The 19,680-nt window shown below is 33.2% G+C and overlaps 2 protein-coding genes across 9 annotated transcripts in view; one reads left to right on the forward strand and one right to left on the reverse strand.

Moving 5' to 3' along the window:
- The window catches only part of LOC114330826 (GDNF-inducible zinc finger protein 1), a 113,495-nt gene extending 111,036 nt beyond the window's left edge, over window positions 1–2,459 (forward strand). For all 5 annotated transcript variants that reach the window (XM_050657330.1, XM_050657331.1, XM_050657328.1 and 2 more), the window contains exon 3: window positions 1,244–2,459. In XM_050657330.1, coding sequence (XP_050513287.1) covers window positions 1,244–2,247 — 1,004 coding nt within the window. In that variant the 3' untranslated portion in view covers window positions 2,248–2,459. The remainder of the gene's footprint in view (window positions 1–1,243) is intronic.
- The window catches only part of LOC114330824 (uncharacterized), a 162,059-nt gene that overhangs the window by 67,015 nt on the left and 75,364 nt on the right, over window positions 1–19,680 (reverse strand). For all 4 annotated transcript variants that reach the window (XM_050657325.1, XM_050657326.1, XM_050657324.1 and 1 more), the window contains exon 8: window positions 4,903–5,018. In XM_050657325.1, coding sequence (XP_050513282.1) covers window positions 4,903–5,018 — 116 coding nt within the window. The remainder of the gene's footprint in view (window positions 1–4,902; window positions 5,019–19,680) is intronic.

The following is a 19,680-nucleotide window of genomic DNA, read 5'->3' on the forward strand; positions in this document are numbered from 1 at the left end:
TTACAGGGTATAAGGTTTCTCCCAATGTGACTTTCTGACGCACTCGAGTAACTGCAAAAATCCCCGCTTGGTCTCCCCTACCGTAAGCCTTAATTTATAGTATTGTATACAGATGATACAATTTATTAGAAATTACTTACAAAATAAGTTTGTTTTTTAAGAGTACGAAATAAATTGATTTGGACTAACAATCCCAAGTAGAGTATAACGGTATAACATGTATCATCAAGTGTTTTATTACCAACAAACTAACAAGCTCATAATATATTGGTAGGGGAGCCCAAGCGGGGATTTTTGCAGTTACTCGAGCGCGTCAGATTATCATATGGGGAGAAACGTGGTACCCTGCAGATGTACCTCTGCCATATATTGGCTCTTAACACAGGGGAGTTCGTTTAGGGGGGTCCGAAAAAAAAAATCTATCCTTAAAAATACTCGAAATTGTCAGATTAAGATAAGGTAAATTAAGTACATGCAAAACAGTGTATATTTAAAAAATCTGACGATTTGAGCGGGGCGTAAGGGAATTGGTGAATCACAAAGTTTCACAAGAAAAAGGCGAATATTTCGCGAAATGAAAGTCAGATCGAAAAACTAAAAACTACACGTTCAATATTTTTCAAAAATCTATCGATAGATACCAAACACGACCCCTCGCAGAGAGGGGTGGGGGGTAAATTTTAAATTTTAAATACAAATCCCGCGATATTTAGTAAAATAAACATCAGATCGAAAAACTGCAAAATACACTTATTTAATATTTTTGAAAAATATATCGAATGGTACCAAAGGTGACCCCCCACGGAGGTGGGGTGGGGGGTTACTTTAAAATCTTAAATGGGAGCCCCCATTTTTTATTGAAGATTTGAATTCTCTGCATAAAAATAAGCAACTTTTATTCGAAACATTTTTTCGAATTATGGATAGATGGCGCTATATTCGGAAAAAACGATTAATGGAAATGGAAAATTAAATTAAAAAATGGCAAGCGCCCGCTAAAATGGAAAATTTTACTTAACTTTTTTTGGTTTTAGGACCTAATAATCACAACCCAATAGGTCCCCAAAGCGCTCGAGTGACTGCACATTTAGCATACTTTGCTCCCCTACCATATTGTTTTGTACCAAAAAGGCACGGTATACTGAAATTTTCTCTTTCAAAGAACCTTACTTAATGTAAATTATATATTACTTTTTATTTCTTGATTTATCAAAACATGTTTTTAACATAAATCTTTTTTTAGGATCTGCACCAATAATGGTTCCAAACGTAAACGTAGAAGAATTCTCATCTTTATTAACATTCATGTACACCGGCTACTTGGATGTTAACGTAAACAACATCTACAACATCATTCTAGCCACGCATATCCTACACATGCCCAGAGCCTTGGATCTATGCAGGTCGTTTTTGCTACAAATCCAACCACCAGAAATCAGAACCAACATCGTCAAACCCATTCCTAGCAGAAAAGCAGTGTTGCCAAGTCAAGAAATATATGCCCCTGTATACAGCGCGTTAAATAAATCTGAAGATACTCCGTTTAAAACGGTCATTTCAAAATACGAATCTACAGAAAAAACCTCAGCTGTAAAAACAGACGATGTAGAAGTCGAATTGGAGATCCAATCTAGCAATTCTCGAAACAGAATATACATTGAAAAACAAAAAAATAAAAAATCAAGTCAGGAAGTGTCAAACGAAAAAGTTGTTGTTGATATAGCTTGTTGTGATGGACCAGTAAAATTCCACAGGGTCATCAACAAAAATTACGGAGTAATCGTCCCTGAAGAAGCATTTACTATGTCAGAGGTGAATCAGAACGAAGCTTTAAATAAAGTAATGAACAAAAATATAAGAGACCACGTTGATAACGAGACGGAAAACCAGAGTAATGAAGTTTTTACTTGTATATACTGCAATCACACCTTCAAGTCTCAATACTGTTATCAAAAACATGCAAGAAGGCATCTAAATCCGATATCTTCTGTAGGAATGAAAGTAGCTCAAAAAGAAACTAAAAGAGAAGTAAAATTGCTTGATATGAATGTTCAGTATTATCCGTGCAAGACTTGTGGTAGTAAATTTCCCAGTTACTATTTCGTGCATAAGCACAGAAAGTTGTGTCATGCTGAAGAAATGTCGGACAACAACAACAAAAACACAGACGCAATATCTGAAGACATCGAAAGCACTGAGAGCAACTGTAGTGCTATTGATGTTGAAGCTGTAAACTTCGAGAACTAGATACTCATAGTAGTTGACAGGACGAAAACAGGGGCAAAAATATAATGATCTTTTTAGTATTAATTAATAATGACTTAATTGTTCTTCTTTATAGACTAGAACTCGAATACATCAAAATTAAAAATATTGTAACATTTCGTTTTGTAAATACACGTTAAATAAGTGGTGTTGTGATATAGTAATCATACTTTTTTTCTGTTTATTAAATGTCATAAAAATCACAGAATTATTTATCATCACTGTCATTGGCCTAATAGACTATCCCTCATTCCTCCTCCTTCATTGCAAGAAATAATAGGATAAGTCGTCAACAGGTATTTATCTTTATGCCCTTCCAAATCTTCAAATCGAAACAATGAACAAGACGTACAAAAATACAACTATATAAACCAATAATACGACCCGCAGTGATATATGGTAGCGAAACGTGGACCATAAAAGGCAAACAAAGAGAGACTACGTGTTTGGGAAAGAAAAATCCTAAGAAAGATATTTGGGCCTGTGCTTGATGAAGCAGCAGGCCAATATACGATAAGAACTGACAAAGAGCTCTAAAAACTATATCCAGACGCCAACATAATAAGAGAAATAAAGTCCAGAAGACTCCAATGGGCAGGACACCTCAGAAGACATTGTGGCGAAAGAACAGTAAGGCCACGCGGACGCCCTCGACTCCGGTGGCGAAATAATATAGCAGGAGATCTTAAAGCTATGAGCGTGGAGAACTAGATGGAAATTGCTCAAGACAGAGAGGAATGGAGGCGGGACAGGAAGGAACATAGATTAAAGTAACACACTTCAGAGTGTAAGTAGACTACAGAGTAATCGTAGAAAGGTCGCAGGAATTCAACTCTCCACTATGCATACGCTTTGTGGACTTCAAAAGAGTCTTCGACACGCTCGCACATGTGGCCAAACGGAAAGTACTTAAAAAAATGGTACATAATACCAAAAAAAATACATCTCATCAAAGAACTGTATAGTGATACACAAAGCCAAGTAGTACTACACAACTACGCGAAAAAATGAAGCAGTAAAAAGCCCAAAACTTGCCAAATTTTTGCAGTTTGATGAATCTCAATGAAACTTTTTGCATTCGATAAGTCTTAGAAAACTTTGTGAATAAAAATTATGATAACGAAATCAAAATTGCATTATTAAACAAGAAAAATGCATTTTCTAAAAAGGTAGGAGGTCCCGTAGTGAGTAAAAATGATAGAATATTTGGAACTCGGAAATAGTTGACGAAAATTAGTTCAATTTTGCTACCCGGAGGGTGTAGAAACATGGATCATGACTGAAAAGACAATAAACCTTATTAATACTAATAATCTAGCTAGAAAGAAAGATATTAAGGAGGATATTGTGACTCATTTGCGACAATGGTATATGGAGAATAAGGTTCAACCATGAGTTATACCAATATTACAGAGAACCCTCTATAGCAAATTATGCAAAAATACAAAAATTGCGCTGGGTAGGTCACCTTATAATAATGGATAACGACAGAACACCTAGTAGAACGCGGAGAAACATGGATCATGACTGAAAAGACAATAAACCTTATTAATACTAATAATCTAGCTAGAAAGAAAGATATTAAGGAGGATATTGTGACTCATTTGCGACAATGGTATATGGAGAATAAGGTTCAACCATGAGTTATACCAATATTACAGAGAACCCTCTATAGCAAATTATGCAAAAATACAAAAATTGCGCTGGGTAGGTCACCTTATAATAATGGATAACGACAGAACACCTAGTAGAACGCTTAGCGGAAAAATGGTGGGACGTCGGCCAGAAGGAAAACCAAGGAAGAGGTGGATAGACGAAGTGAGAACCGATGCTAAAGAGATATTGAGGGTGGACAACTGGAGGAGAGCAGCCAAAGACAGAGATACTTGGAGGCGGATGCTGGGGGAGGCCAGGGCCCCACTTGGGCTGTAGCGCCATAGGAGACAGAGAGAGAGAGAGAGAGAGAGAGAGAGAGAGAGGGGGTGGGGGGTTTTTGGGCTCGCTGAACACGAATATCATGACGGCGATGGTCTCCGAGATACCTGGTGCCAAGAATGGGACTTGTCTCCTGGAATTTTATGGAAATTGGTTACAAAAGCAATTTAAACTCGTTACTCGCGAGATTTTTGGGGTCGCTGAACACTAATATCACGTCGACGATGGTCTCCGAGGTACATGGTGCCCAGGATTGGCACCGTCTCCTGCAATTTTATGGAAATTCGATACAAAATCAGTGCAAATTCATTACTCGGGGGTTTTTTGGGGACGTTGATCAAGAATATCACAGCGATGGCCTCCGAGGTACCTGGGGCACAGAACGGGCCTCGTCTTCTGGAGTTTTGTGAAAATTAGATAGAAAATTAGTATAATCATATTTCCACTTCGGAAACCACTCTCAAAATCGTATTTTCGTCTTGAATTTTTCACAAAATCAAATTAATAAATTGTTAACGTGTCTCTAACTTATAACGTTCCAAATTTTATTGATAAAGACCGATCCGTTCAGCTAAGAATAAAAAATTTTATAACTTCAAAATAACATTTTCACATTCCATAAAATTTTAAATGCATATACGAACGTTATGATAACTTTTTACTATATTTTAGTATTTTAAGATTATAAACTAAAAATCTTACCTTGCATAGTATTGACGTCTTCATCGCTGGTTTCTACAAAAGAATCTTTGTCTTTTCTTCTTTCTTTCTTCTTTTTATTCTCACTTAATGTGTCACTAGATGGTATGTTTTCATTGCTGTAACAAAAATAATAAATATTAATTATATAAGAAAATATAATTAAATTAAGAGATATTTTACGAATTAAGACTTTTTTCATATAAATCGAATAGACACTCACTGGCACAAAATTCCGCCACCCAAAATTTATTAAGTTTGACAATTTATAACTTTATTATTTGTGCTCCGATTTTCAAGTTTCTTGCATCAATTTGTAGGTACATGTATTGATATCGATTGTTATTATTCCGGTAATAAATTTTTTTTGCTTAGATGGCATTATACGGGGGTGAATGGAAGCGTTGTATTTTCTCCTAAATTTAAAAAATTCTGTGGAAAAATTAGAGGGCTGATTTTGTTTCATGTGTTATCCTGGAGGAATCACTTTTGTTTTTTGAATTATCCGAATATCTCTTTTATTGTAAGAGCTGTAAATAACAACTTGCTTTGAAGGTTTATTTAATTAAAATTATCAAGCACACTAAAATTAACAAAAACAAAATTAACAACAAAACCAAACAATTCAATAGCGGGTATGTCCACCTCTTACAGCAACGACTGCTCGCATGTTTGGCATCGAATAAAGATGTGTTATCGTTACCTGTGAATAACCTGATATTCCTCTAACAAGGCCATAACTGTACCAAATTTTCTGGAGGTCTATAATGATGGCGAATAGCTTTTTTTATTCATCCCATAAATGCTCAATAGGATTGAGATCTGGGTTGCAGGTGGGCCATTCTAATCTTATCAATCCAACCTCTATTTTATGAGTCAATCAGTATTTTATTTACAAAAAATGGTACAGCTCTTACAAGAAAAGAGATATTGGGATAATTCAAAAAACAAAACTTTAGTGATGCATCCGTGATAATATGACAGGACTATGAAACAAAATCAGCTCTTCCATTTTTTTACAGAATTTTTTAAAGTTAGGGGAAAATGCAACGCTTTCATTCACCCCTGTATAACGCCATGCAAGCAAATTTTTTTTGTTACCGGAATAATAACAAACGACATGAAAATATGTACCTACAAACTGATGCAAGAATCTTGAAAATCGGAGTACAAATAATAAACTTATACAGGGTGCGCCAAACCTCTGGTCTTCTTTGATTACGGCTAAACTATGAGATATACAAAAAAATGTTTATAACAAAACTAATGTGTATCAAAGAGGTCTATAATTTAAAATTATTTTCAATTATACAGGGTGAGTCAGAACGACGGTATGAACCAAAGTTGTATTTTTTTTAATGGAACACCCTGTATATTAAATCATTTTTGAATATATTATTTAAAAATATGAAAAATTTGTATAAGGTCTTATAGGCCTAAAGTTAATAATTTTCAAAATATTTACATTTTTATTGAGAAAAATGGTAATATTTATAGGGTTGTGGATTATGTTTCCAAGGAAATAAAAATTTAGGTGGTAGGTCAAAGTTTTTAAAATATAGTGTTATTTTTAAATAATTTAATATTTTTTACTATTAGCCATAAAATATACAGTGTGATCACTATTTGCAAATACAAAATTTTCTCATTTTTTTAAATGGGACACCCTGTATATTAGTTTAGCGTTTGGTAGTAAATATTACAACCTTTCTTTTGGTATAAGGTTGTATGTACCTAGCATGTTTCGTTTTGTAGATATTTAAAAAAAACTATAGATTTTACGTTTTTGCGGATTTTTTATTTAAAAAATTTTTTGCAAAAAAATAATTATAATCTGGTTTTAGAAACATACACTAAAATATAAAATATGAAAATAAAAACGTAATTAAAGATTAAAATAAATCGTATGCTAGTACAATTCAATTGAATTTAATAACTTTAAATTATTTTACAAAAAATATTTTACCTTATTAATGAATACATAAATTAGTTACTAAATTAAATAAACAACCAAATTTTAAATCAATCGTAGTAATTCTTCTACCGCAGCAACTTTCCTGTACCAAATTAATTGTTAGTTATATTGTATTTACGAGTAAGATCAGTTAATAACTTTTTAATTTACCTACATCTTGAGAACGTATAAAGTATGCTTTGAAACAAATGAACGTTATGGAAGTATATTAAGAAGTAAATAGTATCTATGTACCTACTCGTGTCACAAAAGCTGGTAATAATTTCTAATGGTTTCGCCCAAAACAAATGTCATATCCAAAAAATTTTCGGTTAAAAAATTAAAATTTAAAATATAAAAAATTGTTACAAAAATTTCAACTACAAAAGTATTACCAGTTTTTGTGACACCAGTAAATACTATTTATATTAATAAATAATTTGGATGATACATTTAACATTCATTTGTTTCAAAGCATACTTTATAATAATTTTTATATTCTCAAGATGTATGTAAATAAATTTAAAAGGTAAATTAAAAGTTTAACTAAATACAATTTAACTAACAATTAATTTGGTACAGGAAAGTTGCTGTAGTAGAAAAATTACTACGGTTGATTTAAAATTTGGTTGTTTATTTAATTTAGTAACTAATTGATGCATTCATTAATATGGTAAAATATTTTTTGTAAAATAATTTAAAGTTATTAAATTCAATTGAGTTGTACTAGCATACGATTTATTTTAATCTTTAATTACGTTTTTATTTTCATATTTTATATTTTAGTGTATGTTTCTAAAACCAGATTATAATTATTTTTTTTGCAAAAAAAATTTTAAATAAGAAATCCGCAAACACGTAAAATCTATAGTTTTTTTAAAATATCTACAAAACGAAACATGCTAGGTACATACAACCTTATACCAAAAGAAAGGTTGTAATATTTACTACAAAACGCAAAACTAATATACAGGGTGTCCCATTTAAAAAAATGAGAAAATTTTGTATTTGCAAATAGTGATCACACTGTATATTTTATGGCTAAAAGTAAAAAATATTAAATTATTTAAAAATAACACTATATTTTAAAAACTTTGACCTATCACCTAAATTTTTATTTCCTTGGAAACATAATCCACAACCCTATAAATATTACCATTTTTCTCAATAAAAATGTAAATATTTCGAAAATTATTAACTTTAGGCCTATAAGACCTTATACAAATTTTTCATATTTTTAAATAATATATTCAAAAATGATTTAATATACAGGGTGTTCCATTTAAAAAAATAAAACTTTGGTTCATACCGTCGTTCTGACTCACCCTGTATAATTGAAAATAATTTTAAATTATAGACCTCTTTGATACACATTAGTTTTGTTATAAACATTTTTTTGTATATCTCATAGTTTAGCCGTAATCAAAGAAGACCAGGGGTTTGGCGCACCCTGTATATTGTCAAAAATCAAAATTTTGGGTGGCGTAATTTTGTGCTGGTGAGTGTAGTATATTTCACGAATTTGAGACTATTTGGAATAGAGATGAAAGCTTTGACTGAAACGGTCGGCTGTACTGAGCAAGTTAATAAAAAATTCTCCCAATATTTGAAACATTGTCGAAGACAAGTAAAAATACAGTTGGGTTCTTAGCAATGCATGCAATATGTCTCTTTCCCTCAGTATCGGTCTGTTTTATGGATTTTATACTCTCGTCCAGACAACGACAACGTTAAAGACAACGCAGTTTTCACTCGGGGTGTCGACTATGCTAATATTTTTATTTATCATAATAAATTGTACTTATGTACCATCCGTATTCATTTCAGATAAGTCCATCTCACAAACAAAAACAAGTAATAAAAATTAAAAATAAAAAATGTTTACCATTTTTATTCAGTTGCAATGCGAAGGCAAAACAATCTTATTTTTCATTTAGAATACAGAGCGCAGTCCAGTACTCTGAACCGACGATTTTCGACTCTTATTGGAGTCATCTTCGGAAAGGCGTAGGCCTGCTGCTCCATACTCGAAGTGACCAACCATGAAAGCTTATCCCCACATTGCAACTGATGTGTATGGATTAGGTGGCTAGCGGCAATTGAAAGGAAAAGTTTTCAATCCTAACAGCAACCTTTAAAAACAAGTAAAAATAAACATCTGGCGGTGAGTCACGCGTCCCACGGCCCAAGAAAACTGTACGCCGATGACAAACATTCCCAAGCGAGACCTGCGAACGAATGCACTGATAGTAGGATGCGCAAAACTGTCTACGCAGTTAGCCGGTGCAGGTTGTGTCTCGCTTAGGTTCAATTTGCGCCGGGCCTAATATCGTGGTGTAATCTCTGCTTGGATCTTCCATAAATAATAAATAATAAACAATAGATAACTTTTTATTAATTTCACGTCTTAAATCAATTATTTATCAAATACACTATCGATATTTATTTAATAAACAACTCAAAATAGTCCTGTCGCCAGGGGGGGTACAACGGCCTCGTTAATTCAGATGGACTTACTCAAGGTTTTCTTATGTATTTTGACCCGTAGAACACGAATTTTTTGGGTAACAGTTGATCCGGATGTCGATAAGATTGTTATAGACCAAGAACTTGAGGAATCTAATAACAGCGATTTTTGGCAAAACAAAACAATATTTTGTATTTTTTGGGCCATTTTAAGTAAAAAATATTTCTACAAGTTTTTTCGTAGGATGCACAGTTTTCGAGATAAACGCGGTTGAACTTTAAAAAAATCGAAAAACTGCAATTTTTGAACCCGAATAACTTTTGATTAAAAAATAAAATAGCAAGTCTGCTTACCGCATTTGAAAGTTTAAGTCAAATTATATCGGTTTTGATTATTTGCATTGGTAAAAATTTATTTTTTTATTGTTTAACAAAGCTATAAACACGTAGGGTTTCCCGTGCTTTTACATGCGTTTTAACGCATGTAACGTAGAAATAGTCTTGATTGCACTAGTACCTATTCTACCTACTCGTTCGATTTTAAATGAGAAATCATAGAAACATCACTCACGCACTAGTTGTTTGTAGCTTTGTTTAACAATAACACAATAAATTTTTAGCAATGCAAATAATCAAAACCGACATAATTTGACTTGAACTTTCAAAGGCGCTTAGCAGAATTGCTATTTTATTTTTTAATCAAAAGTTATTCGGGTTTAAAAATTGCAGTTTTTCGATTTTTTGAAAGTTCAACCGCGTTTATCTCGAAAACTCTGCATCCTACTAAAAAACTTGTAGAAATATTTTTTGCTTAAAATGACCCAAAAAATACAAAATATTGTTTTGTTTTGCCAAAAATCGCTGTTATTTGATTCCTCAAGTTCTTGGTCTATAACAATCTTATCGACATCCGGATCAACTGTTACCCCAAAAAATTCGTTTTCTACGGGTCAAAATACATAAAAAAAACTTGGGTAAGTCCATCTGAATTAACGAGGCCGTTGTACCCCCCCTGGCGACAGGACTAAAATATTCCCGAGGCCGTGTCAAATATCTAAAATTGTCACTGTCTGACTGACAATAACAATATTCTATTCGACTGAGTGCGTTGTATGACAAAGATAGATTTGGAAAATATACCACGGACATTGTGTTCATTTTTTTTTCGAATCCTGAAAAAAAACCAATAAATGTTTTTGAAAAATTTAAACGCAGAATGAAAGACTAAATTATTACCGAGGCCCGAGAGTCCCTTAGAATAAATAAAAAGTTTCTTTTGAATGAGATATTTGTAGTTAAAAATCACACTAAATTTTCTCTTAGTTTTTCACCCTTGTAACTTATTAAAATAAACATTATAGAAGTTCTCAGGGACTTTCGGCCCTCGGTAATAACGTAATCTTTCATTCTGCGTTTAAATTTTTCAAAATTACTTATTAGTTTTCCAGGATTCGAAAAAACAAATGAATCCCATTTGAATAGCATTGAAGCAGAAACTATGTACCCATCCCCTTAAGAAGCAGGGATTGAAGAGCTCCTTTATATGATAAAGCTACTGTCTTATACACGTTAAAAGAAAGTAAATTAGAGTCTGACCAGGTTTTTATTGTAAGTAGATCAGAAGTTATAGTTCCGTGAAGAGTTGCAATATTAGAGTTGCTCCAAGTGGTACGTACCTACTGGTATCAGCAAAAAGAAAAAAAACATCGATTTTTATATTAGTGATGTGATTTATAAAAGGAAAAGCTTCATCCCTTTTAGTATAATATTGTTTGTACAATTTCTATAAAACAAATTTTATTCTTTCTAAAAATTTAAAAGACCGTTTTTAAGTGAGTATATAAAAATGAGAGATATGTTACTCCAACTCCAATATAATTTTTGATATTTCTGATTCAATCGGCATAAATTTGACAAACACAATTTCGATTACAATCTAAACGAGTGTTACGGCCGCGTTCCGTACCCATCCGCATCCCCCTAGGGATTCGGTATTACTGCTGAGTGCACAATTATCCAACAAACTTGCATATCAATTTTGTAAATTGATTACTTTGATGGGAGGGAGAAAGCCTAAAGTTTTTTAGGTACAAGTTTAATTTGTATGTTGTGTTTCATTTTAATATCATCGAATGCACTTCATTTTCAATCTTAGCTTTTTATTTTGCAAATACAGTGGGACGGAAAATCAAGTGGAAACACCCTTAATTTTAATTTATCTTTCTCTTTTATTGTACGATCTAGATCAGCGGTTCTCAATCTGTGGTACATGTACCACTGGTGGTACATTTCATTATTTGAGGTGGTACACAAAACTCAAAACAGCCAAAATATCAACACCACTATTGGCACAATTATAGGTAATTAGCTCACCTAGCTAGATGGGTATTTTAGTTAGGTGGTACCAAAAATAATAAAAAGTATTTGGTGGTACCTGACTCAAAAAGATTGAGAACCGCTGATCTAGATGAATATTTATTTATATTGTCTCTACTACTACATAGATACTTCTACGAGGCGTATACTAAAGGCGTATACGAAACACACGAGGCGTATACTAAAAGTTTTGCACAAATAATAGCAGAAAACATATTTTTAGGAAAAATCAGCTTGATGGGTTTTCAACGTATTCATCGGAACGATATCTCTTGCCAAGAAGCATTTTTTTAGATCGGACAAGGGTAGTGATCCCTGGGTATCAGATCTGAACTATACGGTGGGTGCGGAATTAATTCAAAGCCCCAATATGTGCATTTTGGCCATCGTTTTCATCTACTTTTGATACGGTGCATTTTGGTGAAGCAAAATTGTTTTCTTTAACAAATGATTCCTTCTCTTTTCAATTTCGCATTTCAAACGCTCCAATAAACTAACATAGTCGTCGATGTGGATTGTATTTCTATATTTCAAATAGTCAATGAAAATAATTGCTTGCAGGTCCCAAGATACAAACACCATATCCTTTTCGCAGTGGAGGCTCGTGATTTTTACAATAGGGGAGGCTATACCTAACTGTAAAATATCTAGACAAATTTGCACTAGCAAAAAAATGCGCCAAAAAATGTAATTTAAGGCCATTTTGACCATTTTTTATTTACATTTCATAATATTATCCTAATTCATAATTTCAGGATCTAATATCATTTTAAAAATAGTTAGTCTAACTGTAAAAGTTTAATACCAAAGTTTGTGTCGTTTATTTGTTAACAATTCCATCTTTGTAAATAGATATGCATATCAAAATACATACAGATTTGAAGTTTTGCAGTCCATACATAATGAAGCTTCACATTTTTTGAGATACTCAACTGAATTTTTTTAATTCTAAACGCGGCCTCCTGCGAATTTAAAAACACGATAAATTACCGATATTTTGCTTTGAGTTAGAAATATCGGAAAAAAAGTTATTTGAGCAAGTTGTTCCAAATATTATTATAACCCCACATACCAAATTTCATAACAAAATTCGCACTCTTAGATTTTTCATTATTTTTAGTCAGGACCCTAAAATTCGTTGTCCCGAGACGCACGCAACCACGCAACGGAGCCGAGAAGCTACTTTGCCTCCCTTGGTATATCTCCGGGCAGCGTGTGATGGCACCGTAGATGCCACTGTTAGGAGACCGGGTCTCCTTAAACGCCTGCTGCGCTGCACGGAGCATTAGCAACGGAGACTGCTGGGCTTCTCGGCTCCGTTCATGCATCTCGGGATAACCCAGGGTCCTGCCTACAATAATATTATGTAATAAAACTGAGACGCGATCATGAATGCGTTCTAATGCTAATGCTCCGTACGTATAGGGCTTTTCATTCACAGTCATTTGTTTCGAGCTTCTGTCATGTGTCACATAATATTAATATATCTACGTCATACGTTATTGGTAATAACAATGATACAAACCAAAGACGTATGGCGTAGATATATTAATATTATGTGACACATGACAGAAGCTCGAAACAAATGACAATCGATGAAAAGCCCTATGGATAATTAGTGATAATATGGAATTTACACGTTGTATAATAGTGAGAGTGCTTTTTGTTTTCGCGATTCATGATAAACAAAACAGTGTAGAGTGTGTAAAAAATTTATGGGGAGGCTGAGCCTCCCTTGCCTCCTCTGACGAGCCGCCACTGCCTTCTCGACGGTTTATTACGTCTTCGCTTTGGACGGCTTTTTCCGGGTGCTGTCCCCTCAGATTATTGCCGATTTGATTCCGGAGTGAAGTGATGGATCCATGTTTCATCCCTTGTGGCACACCCACGCAAAAACTCAGATTTATTCCGACTAAACATGTCCAAACAGGCAGCGCCGAGATTCATCAATTCGTTGTTATTTTTGCTCTGGTGCGACAAAACGCGCCACCAATTTGAAAATAGCTTTCCCGTACACAAATGTTCATTTTTTATAATAGTCAAATCCATATCATTTAACAACTTTCGAGTAACAGTTGTAATCTCTTGCAACTTGCACCTCGAACTTTCGTAATGTAGAAACAACAACTCAATTTACATCCCACGTGATGGGAAGGTTCATACTTTCCCTAATAGTATGGTATAACTAGACCCAAACCCAGACATCCAAGTGAAAGTTATCCTCCAACACCAAATTGTCCTATATGGTCCACATAATGTTCAGAAAAAAGTCACACCATTTTGAGCTCCGGGTTTGGGGGGAGAGGGGGGAGAAATCGGTAAATTCGTAGTTTTTTACGTTTTTCGTCAATATTTCTAAAACTAATAATAATAATAATAATAATAATAAAGGCCTTTATTCATTCTATAATATTATTCACATAATGAATATTAGTTTAGAAAAAGCTCCAGGCGAGTTTCAGTTCAGGAGATGTATAATGCGGGGCAGAATACATGTCCTGTCTGTTCAGCTAACCTGGGCAAAACAAATAATAAAAAAAATATCTAGGATTATGTATAATAGGTTACCTACTAACATTTAAATAAAAATAAATCAAAATGTAACATTAATTAACTTTAGTTTACCAATATGCGCTTTAAATGTAAGCTCTACTCATACCATGTCAGCCAACTCTACCTATGCAATATTTCCTAATTTTTCAATAACGAACCTTCTAAATTTGTTTTGAGTAAAATTAGTACCAGTAGTATATCTATTCATAACTTGGGCTATTTGATATGTAAAAGACCGCTTGTATTGCTGTGTACGATGATAAGGAATAGAAATGGTGTTTTTATGTCTTATGTTAATATTGTGTACATCAGTACGGAATTTTATTTTATTATAGAGATACGGGGGGGTTTTGAAAATAATAATTTTTTGGAATTGACAAGCTGAATGTACATGTCTTCTATGTTTCATACTTAACCACCCTGTTTCTTTAAGTTTGTTACTAATTGCTTGATATCTACGGATACCATGTATCAAACGCAGACAAGAATTTTGCATTTTTTGTATCCGATAACTGTCACGTTCTGTGATACAGGAATTATAAATGGTATCACAGTAATTAAAGTGTGATAACACCAAAGTATCACAGAGCAATTTTTTTAATTTTTTAGTAAATATATGACGAGATTGGAATAAAAACTTCAGGTTCAAATAACTTTTCTGCAAACACTTGGCCACATGACCACCAAATCTTAGGTTTTGATCTATATGTAAACCTAAGTTTTTCACAGTTTCCTTAAACTCTATTGAAGAATTATCGATGGTGATCATGTGAGCAAAGTCTCTCAGAAAGATTTCTCTCCGCGCCGCTGAACCAAACACTATGCCTACCGACTTGTTGTTATTAAGTCGAAGACAATGGCTAGTCGAAAACTGAGAAACTCTTTCTAAATCATAGTTGATTGCTGCCACTGCCTGTTCAGACTCATCAGGATTAAAAGATAAATATATTTGCGTATCATCAGCAAAATAGTGCTGGTTACAAGAGAGAAAGTTTGCAGGAAAGTTTGAAGTGTAAATACTAAACAATTTGGGACCCAAAATAGAGCCCTGTGGTACCCCTTTATTTGTATTAAGATAGTTTGATGTCCTACCGTTGTAATGAACAGCTTGACTTCTATTACTGAGATAACTAGATATCATATCCGATGCCCGCTGAGACATACCAATATACTTAAACATTGAAGTTAATAGCGAATGATCAAGCGTATCAAATGCTTTCGAGTAATCCAGAAGTATCAGCACTGTGATTAAACCATTATCGCAGGCATCAAATATGTCATCAGTTATCTTTAACAAGGCACTAGTACAGCTGTGATCCCTTCTGAAACCAGACTGATTTTCTGGTAGAATTTTATGTTGACTCAAGTGAACCTGTAGTTGCTGATTTAGAATTTTCTCTAGTATCTTTGAGAAAGTGGGCAGTATACTAATTGGTCGGATTTCGTTATATCCTGTCGGATTAGTTGTTTTCGGTACCGGTATAATTTTTGCAACTTTCCACATTGACGGGAACTCGGCTCTTAGAATGCAAGCATTAATAATGTGTGTCAAATAAGGCAATAAAAAGGGAAGGCACATATTAATTGTTAGTATATTTATTTTATCATATCCGGTAGCAGCACTCTTTATACTTTTGATGACATTTAAAACGTCACTTTCTTCAACACATGAAAAATTTGCTTCCACGTCCACACGACAATTATGACTATAAAAGTTTTTAAGTGTTAAATTAGGATTCATATTGGGAACACAATTTATAAAGTAGTCATTCATTGCCGAAATATCACTTAAATTTTCTGACAGTTGCGTATTGTTTTGAGTTTCCCTACCAAGACCTATAACTTTTAAGGATTTCCAAAGATCCTTCCCGTTTTTATTATCCAATTTTTTTGAATAGAAAGCCTTTTTTTCTCTTCTGACAGCTAAAGTAAACATATTTCTAATTGATTTGTATTCCTCCCAAGTTTGGATGTTTTTGTATTTCTTGTATAAACTCAATACTTTGTCCCTTTCTTTTTTCATAAGACGTAAAGTGTCAGTCATCCATGGTGCATAATTTTTCGAAATTTTGTAGGTTACATAGGGAGCATGACGATCCAGTAAGCATATTATATTATTGGTAAGAAACTCGACTTTATCATCAAGACCCTCAATATCAAAAATATTTCGCCACGGTAGAGATTGTAATTCCTCATAGAATACGGTCTGATTTATCGCCTTAAAGTTTCTTACAGTCTTATAAACAATTTCATTCTTTTTAATCTCTATATTTATATTAGATATCAACAACTCGTGGTCACTAAAATCAACACATTCCACGACAACATCAAGAATTGTTCTTCGTTTTGTAGTTAAAATATAATCAATTAGGGTTGCCGTACTAGATGTAATTCTAGTCGGCTGATCTATGACTTGATGTAACCCCATTGTTTCAAAAAAATCACAGACAACTCTAGTATCAGGGCAATCAGTATTTAACAAATTAACATTGAAGTCACCAGTACAATAAAATGTTTCAATCAACGGCAAAACATCAGATAGAATATTCTCAAACTCGTCAAAAAAATGTCGGACATTAAATTTAGGTGGTTTGTATACAACACAGAATCCATACGATTTATTACTTACGAACAATTCCAAGCAAAGGTGTTCAATACTGTTATTATTTGTTTGTAGAACTTTATATTTAATTTGAGATCTAACATAGAATGCCACACCTCCCCCATTTCCATTTCTATCCCTTCTTATCACATTATACCCATCTATACCTATATCCTTGTCGGTAATGAAATTTGTAAGCCAAGTTTCACTAACTGCTAGTACATCAAATTTTTTTAAGAGAACACAGTTTTTGAATTCAATAAAATGTGCAGTCAGTGATCTTACATTAATATGACCAAAAGTAATCATAATATAAAAAGAAGAATTTATTTATATCTAATTTAATATGAGAATAATAATTATATCGCACTAATAGGTAGAGGCATAATATTTAAATTTGTAGAACTGTACATTTATTTTTACAATAATAAATAAACAGAAACAAGTAATTAATGGGAAAACAAACAAAAAAAACTAGGACTCTACGTAAAGTTTGTGTTTTTGATTGTCAAAAATGGCACATAGTTGGCCCCACAGCTCAACTTTTTGTTAATAGCAAGAAATCAACAAATAAATTTTTTTACTCACTGGTTAAATTATGATTTAGTCTCCCATATCCAAACTCGTGATTTGTTTCTTTTCACCACCGACACTTGCAAAAATTTGGCCTTTCCACGACCAACAGCACTTATAGCCAAACTTGTCACACGCGTATTTATAAAGAGCTTGATTTTCTCTTGTGAGGAGTTCCATCATAACAAGTCCACTGCCTTTCAATTTTGTTTTGTTTGTGAACACTAGATCACGCTTCCACTTGTTTATAAACATAACTACCGTTGGTCGAGGTTTCCTTTGACTGACTGCTCGTTCTTGTTTTTTGCCAATTCGATAGCAAAAATTAATATCGTTTTCGGATATTTGTATGTTTAATTTATTACTAATGATTTTTGCTACCTGTTGATGTAGTTGTTCTTCACTCTCTGGAATATTGTTAAACACAATACCGTTTAGCAAGTAGTTCTGATGTTGATATTCCATCCTTTTTTTAGAGGAATTAGACGTTTCTCTTAGTTTTTCTATCTCGCTTTTGATACTGTTAAGGGATCTATTAAAATTATCTTCCAGCATTTTAATTCTTTCTAAGATATTCTTACTACTGGAATTGGGTTTGGAACTCTCATCCATATTTTGTTCTCCTATAAGCGATTTTAGTTCCTCAATGCCACCTTTCACGTCAGATTCTAGTCGTTTAACCTGACTTTCAAGTTGCTGTTGCTCCTTCTGTTGTTGACGGGTTTTTCTTATATTTTCGGTCATAATTACTTGATGAAGACCAAATATCATAAATTTTAACTATTAACAAATATTAACCACTACTTTTCACAATTATATACAGGAGCCAACCTAGCACAACCCACACTTACAGCGCCATCTTATTTGATTGAACTATGCGGTTTAGCATGAACAACCTTCTGTACAAAAATGTTCTACATTAAATTTGAAATAAAAAAGGCCATATGCATAATCCTTCTAAAATGCACGGTTCCAAAGTTACAGAGGTAGTATAATTGGTCCAAAAAAGTACTAACCCAGATCCAAAGGAAAAGTTTTCCTCCAACACCAAATTGTTCTATATGGTCCACATGTTGTTCAGTAAAAAGTTACACCATTTTGAGCGTCCGATTTGGGGGGAGATGGGGGAGAAGTCGGTAAATTAGTAGTTTTTTTTTACGTTTTTCATTAATATTTCTAAAACTATGCTTTAGCGTAAACTATGTTCTATACAAAAATGTTCTACATAAAATTTAAAACAAAAAGGTTCTATACATAATTGTTATAAAATCAACGGTTCCAGAGTTATGGAGGGTGAAAATTGAAGTTTTTCGATACTTTTTATATTCTTCGGGCAATTTTTAATATCGTTACTGATGAAAGAAAATTTCTTTAACAGGATTGTGTTTTGTTAATAAAATTTGCTATTTCAGTGGCCGATGATATGTTAGTGATAAGCCCTTAAAGAAACGTCAACTTCACCACCCAAAATCATCATCAATTGCCCAAATAATATAAAAAGTATTGAAAATATCCACTTTTTACCCTCCGTAACTCTGAAACCGTTGATTTTATAATAATTATGTATAGGACCTTCTTAGTTTTAAATTTTATGTAGAATGTTTTTGTATAGAATATTGTTTACGCTAAAGCATAGTTTTAGAAATATTGACGAAAAACGTAAAAAAACTACTAATTTACCGACTTCTCCCCCATCTCCCCCCCCCCCCCAAACCAGACGCTCAAAATGGTGTGACTTTTTTCTGAACATTATGTGTACCATATAGGACAATTTGGCGTTGGAGGATAACTTTCACTTTGGATGTCTGGGTTATGCCATTATTTGGATCAATTGTATCATACTATAAGGGCATAATTCCTTATTAATTATATCCATCCTATGTAATTTCAAACAAATATGCAATTGTAAAATAACATATGCATACCATTTAAAGGGTACCTGGTATTTCTTTGGTGGCTCAGCTAGCTAACACTGATGATGATTTTGTAAGAAAATCAAAAACGTTCTGTTGTGATATGGTCTTTAAAGCCTTTATACCTTTTACAAAGAATTTTTTTAATAAAATTTTTGCAACGTTTAATGGTTGTAAGCTATGGAGTAGAGTCCCGGTAACACTTCCGAGGTTTTTTATTCGTTGTGTTTTGTTTTTGCATATGATCTTCACAGTTAGTTCACAATTATTTCTAATGTTGCCTGCTACTGTCACTAATATTTATTAAATTTTTTATTCTTATTTTTTTAATTGCTTCTGCTACT

Source organism: Diabrotica virgifera, chromosome 7, assembly GCF_917563875.1.
Source record: "Diabrotica virgifera virgifera chromosome 7, PGI_DIABVI_V3a".
Classification (NCBI taxonomy): Eukaryota; Metazoa; Arthropoda; class Insecta; order Coleoptera; family Chrysomelidae; genus Diabrotica; species Diabrotica virgifera.